Here is a 13209-nt window from a genome sequence, read left to right on the forward strand (position 1 = left end):
TTCTCATGACTCTTTCCAGTTGAAACCCATACGGTGTCTCAGGATAGCACCTATTTGATTTTAATCACTATAAATTAATTTCACTAGTTCTAGAACTTTATATAAATGGAATAGTATAGTGTGTGCTTTTTTAGAAGACTTTTTGTAGAGCAGTGTTAGACTTACAGCAACACTGAGAGGAAGGTAAAGAGATTTCCCATATATCCCATCTCCAGACATGCTCAGCCTTCCCCATTATCAACATTCCCTACCAGAGGGGTATGTTTGTTACAAGTGAACCTACATTGACATGTTATAATCACCCAAAGTCCACAGTTTACATTTGAATTCACTCTGGGTATGATTTTGGACAAATATACAATTACATGTATCAATCATTATGGTATAATACAGAGTATTTTCACTACCTTAAAAATTCTCTGTTTTACCTATTCCTTCCCCTACATCATCCCCATCTCCAACCCCTGGCAACCACTAATCTTTTACTGAGTCCATAGTTTTGTCTTTTCCAGAATGATATATATTTGAAATAATACAGTATGTAGCCTTTTCAAACTGGCTTCTTTCAGTTAGTAATATGCATTTAAGTTTTCTCCATGTCTTTTCATAGATTGAAAGCACATTTCTTTTTAGTGCTGAATAATATTTCATTGTCTGGATGTACCACAGCTTATTTGTTAACCTCTTGAAGAACATCTTGGTTGCTTCCAAGTTTCGGCAATTATAAATAAAGCTGCTGTAAACATATTTGTGTAGGTTTTTGTGTGGACATGCATTTTCACCTCCTTTGGGTAAACATCAAGGAGCATGGTTGCTGGATAATATGGTAAGAATATGTTTAATTTTGTAAGGAGTCACCAAACTGTCTCCAAGATGGCCATGCCATTTTGCATTCCCACTAGCAATATTCTTGTACCACTAATGGAATGAGGTATAAATCCAGCACCATTTGTTGAATGAGATTTCCTATTGTACCATGTCCTTGACAGTATATTTGCTGTCAGTGTTCTAAATTTTGGCTATTCTAAATCAAGTGTAGTGGTATCTCATTGTAGTTTTTCTGAGTGTCTTTTCATATGCTTATTTGCCATCTGTATATCATTTTTGGTGAGGTGTCTGTTAAGATCTTTGGCCTATTTTTTATTGGATTGTTTGTTTTCTCACTGTTGAATTTTTAAGAATTCTTTACATACTTTGGGTAACAGTACTTTGTCAGTTCTGTCCTTTGTGAATGTTTTCTCCCAGTTTGTGGTTTATCTTCTCATTCTTTTGACATTATCTTCCACAGAGCAGTTTTTAATTTTAAATGAGTCCAGATTATCAATAATTTCTTTCATGATTGCACCTTTGTCATGTCTAAAAAATCATTGCCATACCCAAGTCATTTAGGTTTTCTCCTATGTTATCTTCTAGGAATTTTATAGCTTTCCATTTCATATTTAGGTGTGTGATCCATTCTGAGTTAAATTTTGGGAACGATACAAGGTCTGTGTCTATATTTATTTATTTATTTTACAAGTAGATGTCCAGTTTTTTCAGTACCATTTGTTTGTTGAAAAGACTATCCTTGCTCTATTATATTGCCTTTGCTTCTTTGTCATAGATTAGTTGACTCTATTTATATGGATGTATTTCTGGGCTCTGTACTCTATTTCTCTAATCTATTTGCCTGTTTTTCCAAAAACTCCATGTTGTCTTGATTATTCTAACTTTACAGTAAATCTTGAAGTTTTATAGTATAGTCTTTTAACTTTGTTCTTATTCAATATCGTGTTGGCTATTCTGGGTATTTTGTCTCCACGTATAAATTTTAGATTTGGTTTGTTGATATCCATAAGGTAACTTGCTGGGATTTTGATTCAGATTACATTGAATCTTTAGACCCAGTTGAGAAGAACCCGTATTTTGGCAATATTGAATCTTTTTCTCCATGAACATGAAATATCTCTCCATTTATTTAATTCTCCTTTAATCAGAGTTTCATAGTTTTCTTTATACAGATTTTGTTAGATTTATACCTAACTATTGTGATTTTTACTTTGGGTTTCCCTGTTGACTAAACATGTTAATATTACACCATGTATGTACTGTTCATTTGAGTCTTTTTTTTTTGTAAAATGTACAAGTTTTCTGTTTTTATTGTTTTTTTTTCTGTTTTCTGTACATTTTTTGTAAAATGTACAAGTTTTCTGTTTTCTGTTTTTTTTTTTTTTTGTAAAATGTACAAGTATCTGTTTTTATTGTTGTCTTATTACTGTGTTGTAAGAGTTCTTTATATGTTCTGAGTGCATGTCCTTTTCCAGATCTGTATATTGTGGATATTTTCTTTCACTCTGTGTCTTGCCTTTTTATTTTTTAAATCATGTCTTTTTAAATTAAATTTAAAAGGTTTTAATTTCAATAAAGGCCAGATTATCAAAGGCTGCAACAGCCTAAGTTTTTACAGTTGGTATAAGAAGCATGGCAAATTATATGTACGTATGGTGTGAGGTAAGGGTCACATTTAATTTTTTCCATAGGGATACCCAATTTTTCCATATGGATAGCACTATTTTTTGAAAAGACTTTCTTCCACTGAAATATATTGGCCTTGTGTATTAATTAGATATATGTGGGTTTATTTCTGGACTTTCTATTCTACTCCACTGGTCTACAAGTCATCCATCCTTATACTATTCCCACTGCCGTAATTGCTGTTTTAAATTAGATATTTTAGGTCTTCCATGTTTATAGTTCTTATTTCAAAATTGTTTTGACAATTCTTAGTCATTTAAATTTCCAAATAAATTTGGGAATCAGCATGCCAATTGCTGCATGCGAAAAAAGAATGCTGGGATTTTGATTGGTATAGCATCAGATTTATAGGTCAGTTTGGGGATAATGCATAGCTTCAAACTATTGAATGTCTAAATCAATGAGCAAGGTATATCCTATTTATTTAGATCTTCTTTAATTTCTCTTAGCAATGTTTGATATTTTCACAGAGAAGATTTACATATCTTTCATTAAATTCATTCTGTTTTATATTTTTTGATGATATTGGGAATGTCACTCAATTTAATCTCATCTATAACTATTAGTATTATTTAGAAATCTAGTTGAATTTTTCCTTCCACAGTTACAGGTCTTATACAGTTACAGATTATCTGTATCTCTTTTAGTAACTTTTGGTAGTTTGTGTCTTCCAAAGAACTGACTCTCAGCAGGCTGTCAAATTTATAGGTATAGTTTTGTTCATAGTTTCCCTTTTATTTTTAAAGCATATCTTATTGATTATGCTATTACAGTTGTCCCAATTTTTCCCCCTTTCCCCCCCTCTGCCTGGTACCCACTTTCCCTCCAGCAATCCCCTGCCCTTAGTTTATGTCCATGAGTCACACATTTAAGTTCTTTGGCTTCTCCATTGCCTATACTGTTCCTAAAGTCCCCCTAATTTGTATCTGCCCAATTATGCTTCTAAATCCCTATACCTTTTCTTCCATCCTCCCTCTTACCCTTCCTAACTATAACCCTCCAAATGATCTCCATATCTATGATTCTCTTCCTGTTCTAGTTGTTTCTTGGTTTGTTTTTTTAGATTCAGTTGTTGAGAGTTGTGAGTTTGTTGTCATTTTAATGTTCATAGTTTTGATCTTTTTCTTAAATAAGACCTTTTAACATTTCATATAATAAGGGCTTGGTGATGATGAAGTCCTTTAGGTTTACCTACTCTGGGAAGCACTTTATCTGCCCTTCCATTCTAAATTTTAGCTTTGCTGGATAGAGTTATCTAGGTTGTATGCACTTGCTTTACACCACTTTTCACACTCTTTGCCAGTCTGTTCTTGCCTGCAAAGTTTCTTTTGAGAAATCATCTAAGAGGCTTATAAGAACCCTTTTGTAGGTAACTCTCTCCCTTTCTCTTACTGCTTTTAAGATTGTCTTTTTATCTTTAACATTTGGTATTCTAATTATGATGTCTCTTGGTGTGGTCCTCTTTGGGTCCAACTTGTTTGGGACTCTCTGCATTTCCTTGACTTGTATGTCTATTTCCCTTGCCATTTCAGGGAAATTTTTTTTCATTTTTTTTTTTCAAATAAGTTTTCAATTTTTGTTTTTCCTGTTTTCCTTCTGGCATCCCTATGATTTGGCTTCTTAAACTTTTTTTTTTTTTTTTTGAATTCTTGTTTCTTCATTTTGTTCTGGTTCAATGTTTATTTCTTTCTTATGTTCCAAATCATTGATTTGAACCCTGGTTTCCTTCCCTTCACTGTTAGTTTCCTGTGGATTTTTCTTTATTTCACTTAGTGTAGCCTTCATTTCTTCCCTTATGCTTTTGCTGTATTCAATGAGATCTCTAAGCATTCAATCACCAGTGTTTTGAACTCTGTGTCTGATAGGTTAGTTTTTTTTCTGGGTTTTTGTTCTGTTCCTTCACTTGGGCCATATTTCTTTCTCTCCTCACTTTGCCAGCCTCCCTGTGTCTATGTACTAGGTAGAGCTGATTTGACTCCCTGTCTTAGTGCATCTGTTAAGTTGTATGGGGAAGACTCTTGGGTATTTGCCAGGGCAGCAGCCTGTTTCACCACTTTGTGGTTGTGTGTGTGCAAAGGAGGGGCTGAAGAGGGGACAATGTCACTGCTGGCTCACTTCTAGATGCTTGCCTGACAGTTGCCTCATTTCCAGTCATCTCAGCCGCTTCCCCTATGTGACTGGCACCCTCCAGCTGCTGCCCTGGTTGTAGTTCCCAGAGTGGGTGGGTTTGCATATGTTCTGGGCTCTCCTGAGCAACCAGCACTTTCTTCTGTCGACCCAACCCCTACTCGTTTTTACAGCCAGAAGTTATGAGGCTTTATTTTTTTTCCAGCACTGGAAACCTGGGCTGCATGGCCTGGCCTGGGGCTGGGATCACTCGCTCACAAGGTGTCCCCCTGATTTTTATCCACCACCCATGAATGTGGGATCTCCTGTTCCATTGGCTGAGGCTACTGCTTTGCCATCACCACACTGTGTCCTCTCTGCCCCAACTCCCCGTCTCTGCTCCTCCTACTCATCTGGATGAATACAGCTTCTTTCAATCCTTGGTTGTTGGATTTCCTCACACATTCAATTTTCTGGCAGTTCTGGGTGGTTTTCATTTTGAAATTAGCTGTGATCCTTCTTATGGTTGCACAAGGAGGTGAAGTATGTCTACCTATGCCTCCATCTTGACTGCAAATCCACAGTATTTCTTTTAATGTCTTTGGAATCAATAGTGATGTATTTTCTTTCTTTATTGATATTGGTAGTTTCTCTTCTTTTAGGTTGTTTCTTCATCAGCCCTGCTATAGTTTTACTGATTGTACTGATATTTTCAAATAATTAGCTTTTTGTTTCAATGATTGCTTCTAATGTTTTCCCATTTCTGATTTTATTAACTGTTGCTCTAAACTCTATTATTTCCCCCTTTCTGCTCACCTGGCATTTGACTTGCTGTTTTTGGTCTAGTTTCTCAAGTTGAAAACTTAGTTTATACATTTTAGGTATTTTTCTTTTCTAAAATAAGCATCCAATGCTATAAGTTTCTCTTAAGGCAGTGCTTTAACTGTATCCTGCAACTATTGATACATTGCATTTTCATTTATATTTAGTTTAAAATGGATTTTAACTTTCCTTGAAATTTCCTCTTTGAACTATAGATTATTTAGAAGTGGGTTATTTAATTTTCAAATATTTGTGGATTTTACAGATATATATTTCTGTTATTGATTTCTGTGGTTTAATTCTATTATGAACTGAGAACATACTAATTTTTATTTTAATGGCTCAAGATATTGTTTATCTCAGCAAACATTACATGTGCACTTGAGAAGAATGTATTCTGCAGTTATCAGGTAGAGTATTCTATATATGTCAGTTAGATCTACTTGGTTGACAGTATTGTTCCAGCCATCTATATCCTTACTTTCTGCTCATTTTATCAAGTACTGAAGACTTCAGCTAAAATTGTGGATTTGTCTATTTCTCCTTTCAGGTGTTGTTTTTTTTTTTTTTTGCCTCAATAATTTTGAAGGTTTTCTGAAGTGCATAAACAGTTAAGATTATGTTTTCCTGCCTATGGATCATAGTTTCCTATTTCTTTGCATGTCTAGTGGGGTTTTTTTTAATATGTACTCAATTCTGTGTGTGATATGTTAGAGAAAGTCTGAATTTTGTTTTCCTTATAAAAATGTTGATTTTTTTGTTCTAGTAGGCAATTCAAATATTGACATCACTTTGAACTTGTGTAATTTTGGTTTTATGCTTTGTTGGGAGTTTGTCGAAAGTCTTGAAACTTGGCAGGATCCAACCTCTAAGTTCTGTCTCTTCAGGGGATCTTGTCATGGCTTGGTTTTAGGATTTGTTAGGGCAGGTCTATTGTCAGCCATACTCTAAGGTGTGGTTTTTACTCCTAAGGTGTAGCTTTTATTGGTGTCTCAGGTATATTCCTGAGGTATTAAAAAGATGTTAATGTGATCTCTTCACCCTGGCTGGGCTGTGATTTCAGTATCTCCACCATACTGCTCGACTTCTAGTATCTCTGTTCTACTCTCAGCTTTGTAGCAGCTACTCTCTGTGGCAAGCCTTGTGTAGTCTTATCCTCAGGCAAAGATTCCCATGGGATGCCTACATGGACTTCTGCTCCCAGCTCAACTCCACAGCTCTCTCATTGCCTTTCCCTTTGCTTAAAAGCTGCCCTGAAATTCTATCTCTGTCTTTCACCTCAGTGAGACTGCCATATTCTGTCTGGATTCCATTTTCCAGAGATGTGATTAGAAATTTGTACCCAGGGAGAATGCTGCAAATTCATGGACTTTCTTGATGAGTTTCCTTTCTCTCAGGAATCATAATTTTATGCTGCCTTTTATCAAGTGCTTAGAAACAACTGTCTTATTTTAGCCAGACTTATAGTTGTTTATAGGAAAAGGCTAGCAAATATTAGTTAATCATACTACATTAATTTAAAAATATGTATATGTCTTAGAAATATCATAAAAGTAATGGTATTTTTGAGCTAGCTTTCCCCAATTTTTCACCTATATAAAGTAACCATTTTTGAAATTTTTGTTTAATATTGTACTTATTCCTATTTCTCTGGATAAACATGGCTGTGGAATTTAGTTTCCATCATCATAAGCTAGTATCTTTAATTTGATCATTGGATTATATCTTTAATATTTACTATTCTATTTATAGGAGGGGGAATCTTTGTATAAACATGAGACTTTTAGTAAAAGCAAGTAGTAACTTACAGGATATAATTTAAGAGGCATGAGAAAGCTCCCTAGATTCAACTGGGAAACTGAAGATGACTGGTGTTTTGAGAAAAGGAAGTCATTGTGTCAAAAAGTGAAAAAAAAAAAAATTAAGTCTGTGTTTCCCCAAACCATAGTCAAAGAATGACCTCAAGTCTTTAATGAATTTGCTGTCCTAATTATGATGCTAAATAATAGGGATAGAAGGTATTTATTGGCATAATGAAAATTTTTATAAGAAAAACAAAAGAACAAAATTAGTATGATTTATAGAGGGCAATGTATAAAATATACCCATTAAAAAGAACTTTTTTGTTATTTTTTACTTCAGGGATGGTGGAATTTTATTTGTATTTTAATTTTAAATCTTACCCTTTCATATTTCATAGGGTACTTCCCACAGCAATTTCAGGTGGTACCGGCAAACAAATAGTAAATGCAAATAAATGGTTTTACAACAATCAATTCTAGATATCCATTAGGATATGTCCTTGTACTAAGAATTTTCAGTTATTGTATCTATTTACAAGTATGAGTTCACATTTCTTGTACAATATTAGCTCCATGTGCTTCTGAAAAAAGATGATCATAGCTTTCCTTTTGTCTCATTGTAGAACCAATCTGAACATTCTGTGTGACATTCCCACTCTTAGCCACAAGATGGCCTTGCAAATCAACATTTTGTAGACATCATTTCTCTGCTTGTAATGATTTTGTTTCTTGTACTCTTTTTCATTTACAGTAAAAACCAATTAGAACTAATATGAATTTTAAAATTTATCTTTCAATGATGCACTTCTTTTGGTTGTTACCATGCTCTCTCATTTAGAGATTTTTTACCTAGAACAACTCAAAATTAATCACATCCCCCTACTCTGCAGAAGTTATTGCTTTGTTAATTCATTTTGGAATATTGTAATGCTTAAGCTCTAAGCTAAGGCCATAGACTACATAGTGTACTTACACTGGGAAATTCCATTATAAAATCATAAGCATTTGCTTCCCGTGCTGCTTTCTCAATCTCTTCATCGGTCACGCCTTCTCGTCCGTATTTAATATTGTTAATGATGGTAGTCCCAAACAAAACAGGCTCTTGGCTGACCATTCCAATATGTTCTCGATAATGCTGCACATTTAAAGTTCTGATGTCATTCCCGTCCACTGTGATCTGCCAATCCAAAGGAATGAATCATGTTGTGATGCCTATTGCTGCATTGTGTTGAGTCAATTTTGGCTAGTCTAAAACATACACTGAGAAGCATGGTGTTTCAGAAATCAAAGACTGACTATGTTTTGATGAAATATTTATAGCATTTATATTGTTAAGAGACTTTTTCCAGTAGGTAAAAACCAAAAGAACTTCCAAAAATTGGCTTAAAAATCTCACCAAAACACCTAAATAATCTTTATTCTAAGATCCACAAATTAGGTATTATAAAGATATACATCCTAGGAGTCACAATGTTATTGTGTAGACACAGGTAACAAACTGATGTGATCTTCGCATTTTTTCTGGGAAATATCATTCCTTACTTTTCAACACCCTGCTCCCCTGCAAAAGGCAAAAGTATCTTCTATTCATTGCTATAAACAGTAGTAAATAAATGTTGTCTGCTCCACAGGTAGTGCCATTACCTATTACCCCAACATATTCCAATGACAGAAGTCAATGTTTGGTAATTATAACTCAGAGTCTCTTTTTCTCACCAACTCTGGTATTCTGTTTAACCAAGGGTATTCTATGCAACTGCTTTATTTATGAAATGATTGTCTAATAACTTATTTTATATTAGCATGGATACATGAATATAGTAGACTGCAAAGGAAGACTTACTTAAGAAGTCAAATTTAAGTGAAACCAGGCTATTGGAGAGTAGATTTTCTTCTAAAAATAATAGTTGAAAATTTGAGTAGAAGCATGAAAAATTATACTTCCATGACTATCATAGTCTCATTCTCTATGCCATGTACAAGTGCATATTAATTAAATTAATTAATTAAAATTAAGTGCAACATTATGGGTGACAGAATGAGATGAGAGAGCATATTCATTACAGATGCCATTGTTCCAGGATGTTTTAAGAAACTGAAATTCTTGGTAAGTTCTGGGTACTACAAATTACTGTTTTCTTTTTCTCTACAGCATTTAATACTTTTTAACATGCCATATAACTTACTTATTTTATTTGTCTGTCCCTACTTATAAGAATGTAAACTTGATGAGGGCAGAAGTTTTTGTGCTTTGTTCACCAATGCATGCCCAGCACCTAGAACACTATCTGGCACGTAGTAGGTCCTCAAGGAATATTTGTTGAATGAATGAATATGCAGGAAAGAAAATGATACTACTTTTCTTTGAGTTCCACTGCTAAAAATTAAAAGTTGCCATAGCTATAAGATCTTTGTAATAGGTGGCATTTCCAAATCTCATTGTGTAGGCTGTGCATAGTGTTGCTAGGTACACTTACAACGCCGTCTTCGGGGTCATATAACCTCTGCAGAAGTTGGACTGCAGTACTCTTTCCGCTGCCATTGGGGCCAACCAAGGCTACTGTCTCTCCAGACTTAATTTTGAGATTCAGACCTTTCAGAATCTATTGGAATGTATGGGAAGAAATTCCATCAAACTAGAGTAAGTGAGAATATGGTTTACACATTTTCAGAAATTTAATGTAATTTAAATAAAACTAATTCTTCTGTGACACTTAAAAACAAATTAAGATATTGTTATATAATACTTGTTTCATGTATAATAACCTATATAATTTTGGAAAATAATAGTAAACAATCTCTTATCATCTCTCTGCATGAAGAAGAAATCTAAATTAAATTTAGTTATTAAATATTAACAAGGCACAGCAAACTATATTCTCAGCTGACATACTTTAATATGAATTTCATGGCTACCAAGTTAGTGGAAGTTTTACCTTTTAATTTGCAACCACTGAATGAAATCTTGCCAGATATTTTTGTGAGCTATTCAAGAAATATGTTTTTAAGAATATATTTAACATAATTGCAAAATATATTCCAAAGTAAAACAATTGTTAAAACTTCAGTGCTTCCTATAAATGAGATTCCATAAATAGAAACTCTCCCTTTTTTAGTGGTGGATCTCATGGGGACATTTCAATTTAGGGGAAGCCTTTAAAAATTTTCTCAGTAACTGAGGATTGCTACTGGCATTTAGTACCTGAGGGACCTGCAACATGAGAGAAACCTCCCAAATGACAACAGCAATCCCATTGAGAAACTCTCACCTATCTTTGCTTGCATTTGTATGTATTCATCCCTAAGTATGGAAATCTTTCCTTGGATTCTCTCACTTTGATCTCTCCATTTGTAAAGAAATTGACCCTTTAAATAGCCAAACATAAAAACTTCAAAGGCCCAGGCAGAGAAAAATCCTCTAAAGAAGGTGAGAAATCAGGACCCCAGTGGGAGGGCCTCCTCTTCTACCTGCACTTTTACTCTAGAGTTGATTTCTGTACTTTCCTTCAAAGAATTTGTGTTTTATTTAAAATGAGTGAACTTCTTTCTTAAAGTTATTTATTCTTCAGGTTAACAAATAAAGCTACGTTTCAAAATTTCATTTAAAAATAGTTGTTTAAAACCCAGAGAGTACTTTACCATGCAACATAATAGCACAATTGGTGCCTATGTCTCCAGGATGCTAGCTTAAATGTAGTTGCAAAATGGAGTTGAAATATTCTATTTATGTTTAAAAAATGGTAGAAGACAATACTACTATAATAATGGTAATTAAATAATAAATTAAAAAAAAATAAAGAGCTTTGAAAAGAGAATTTCATTCAAATACTTAGAGAAAAATAAGGAAGTAGGAGTAGGTAGATCTTTTTTGATGCAAATTATGCAGAGGACACTTGCATATTTTAAAAGACAGAGGTTGATGATATTAGCAATTTGATTAATCTCACTTAAAATAATGTCCTTTTTCTATGAAACAAGTATTCATTAGTATTTACTCTTTGCAATCTTTAACTACTTTTTGGATTTATACATAATAAAATGAAAGGAGGAAGACAAGAGAAGTGACTGACACATTTTCTCAAGAATTTGTCAAAGGCTGAATGACAGAGGAAGGAGGATAAACTGTGTTGCATGTGTATGCACAAATGTGTTTGTGTGTGTGCAAAAGTGACGGGTGGGGAGGCAATAACGGAGGCATAGATGCTGTGCAGTAAAAGTCCTAGGAAAGGGTGAAGTGAACAATACAACCTGTGCATAATTCTCCCAGGTTAGAAACTAGATTAAAACGAGTTATGTTGAGTGGGACAATATCTGGGGACCACCAATATATGGCACCACCAATCAAAGACATTTTGATGTGTGTTGCCAAATCCAGAGTTAAGAAATTCCAGGGAGGTGAAATTGCTTTAGTCAGTTGAATATAGAAAAGAGGCTGCAAGATATAACTGGCTCATCCATAGTTATTTGCCCGTTACTGATTTTTCTTTCTTTCCTTCCTTCCTCCCCACAGCCACCTCTTTCCTTGATCTCTGTTTCTTTTCTCAAGTCTCTGAACAAAGTAGCTAAATCTTCGCCAAAATGATTCCAGATTATCTTATAAAAGGAGATCTTAAGCAGTACACAATAATCAGAAAGCTGTACAATTCTATAATTAATTTTAACCTACCTTGACAGAGGGTCTTGATGGATAACTGAAAGAAACATTTTTAAATTCTATAGTCCCCTCTATGCATTCCGGTTTATAACCTGTTGTGGAAAAGTTCCCTATAGCAGGTTTCTTGGAAAAACAAAGAGAACATTATAAATCTTCAGGGGACTGAATTGACACTCTCTAAGTTCTAAAAAGTAGTTAAAAGATTTTTTTTTACAAGTTTCCTTTTTGCTTTAGAAGTGCACTGATTTAGAATGAAGGTTTTGATAAAACACAATCTCCTTGTAGAAGAATTAAAAACCACCTCTCTTTCCATAGACAATTGCCTGACATGGATTTCATTGATCTTTTTGTTTTAGTGAAATGAGTGTGCCTGTTTTTTGGTTTCCTTCTTGCAGAAATGTTAGTTATCTTTAAAGCAATTAGAAGTCTTACCTTATCAATAATCTGAAAAATATAAAAGGCAGCTCCTCGGGCTATAGTGAAGGTTTCAAAGTTAGGGGCTGCTGTTCCAATGCAATAACTACTATGGATTACACTAAAGAAAACCTGCAAGAACAAAAAAAAATTATCTTTCCTCAGTTATATGAAAAAGACAACAGAATAAAGTGTATACTTGGTTGAGACTCAGACAGATATTAGAAAAATTAGATAAGAGAGACTAGAAGCTGCTGTCAAATATAAAGGCAACACAAGTTAATCCAAGTATATTTGGCTTTTCCTAACGTGGATCAACTTTTGATTGTCCCATAGTCCTGTTGTTATCACCTCCTGGGAAGTCTGAGCAGGAAAACTCGCTTTCGGGAGTGCCTGCCATACATGAACCTGACTGAGTGAGGAGACAAGCTGCACTCTCCTCCTTGCTCTTTAAAGAGAAGGATGTGTTAGATTTCACTAACTCAGAGACATTGTACTATTTCTGTCCAAATTTTTATGAATTCTTTTCTTAGTGGACACCTGTCCATTTTTAGACAGATAAATACATCTCTGCAAAAAATGAAATAAAGAACCCCGTAAGCTAGGTGCTATTATTCCTACTTGCAGATGAGGAAACTGAGGTTAAGCAAGTCATCTGCCAAAGTCACACACTTTGAGGAGCAAGGGTGTGTCTCAAACTCCTCGTGTTCAAGTTTTATTTATATGAAATAAATAGCTTCAAGCCTTAACTATGAAAGTCTCAAATTCATAGTATGACTGTAGTTGAGAAAAAAAATCTACACAGGAGAGCTAGACAATTCAGTTCAGCAAGGCAAATAGTTCTTAATCTTGAAATAATCTGTTGATTGTCAAAACTTGGGAGGATAACTGAATAAA

At 34.3% G+C, this 13209-nt stretch overlaps 1 protein-coding gene across 1 annotated transcript in view; it reads right to left on the reverse strand.

Annotated features, from left to right (window-relative positions):
• ABCB5 (ATP binding cassette subfamily B member 5) overlaps window positions 1–13209 on the reverse strand; it is a 90652-nt gene that overhangs the window by 57674 nt on the left and 19769 nt on the right. Inside the window, exons 9-12 of the mRNA XM_054564528.1 lie at window positions 12331–12444; window positions 11911–12021; window positions 9722–9847; window positions 8218–8421 (exon numbers count right to left, since the gene is read on the reverse strand). Coding sequence (XP_054420503.1) covers window positions 8218–8421; window positions 9722–9847; window positions 11911–12021; window positions 12331–12444 — 555 coding nt within the window. The remainder of the gene's footprint in view (window positions 1–8217; window positions 8422–9721; window positions 9848–11910; window positions 12022–12330; window positions 12445–13209) is intronic.

This window comes from Pteronotus mesoamericanus, unplaced genomic scaffold (assembly GCF_021234165.1).
Source record: "Pteronotus mesoamericanus isolate MK-2021 breed Mesoamerican mustached bat unplaced genomic scaffold, CSHL_Meso_final scaffold_85, whole genome shotgun sequence".
Lineage (NCBI taxonomy): Eukaryota > Metazoa > Chordata > Mammalia > Chiroptera > Mormoopidae > Pteronotus > Pteronotus mesoamericanus.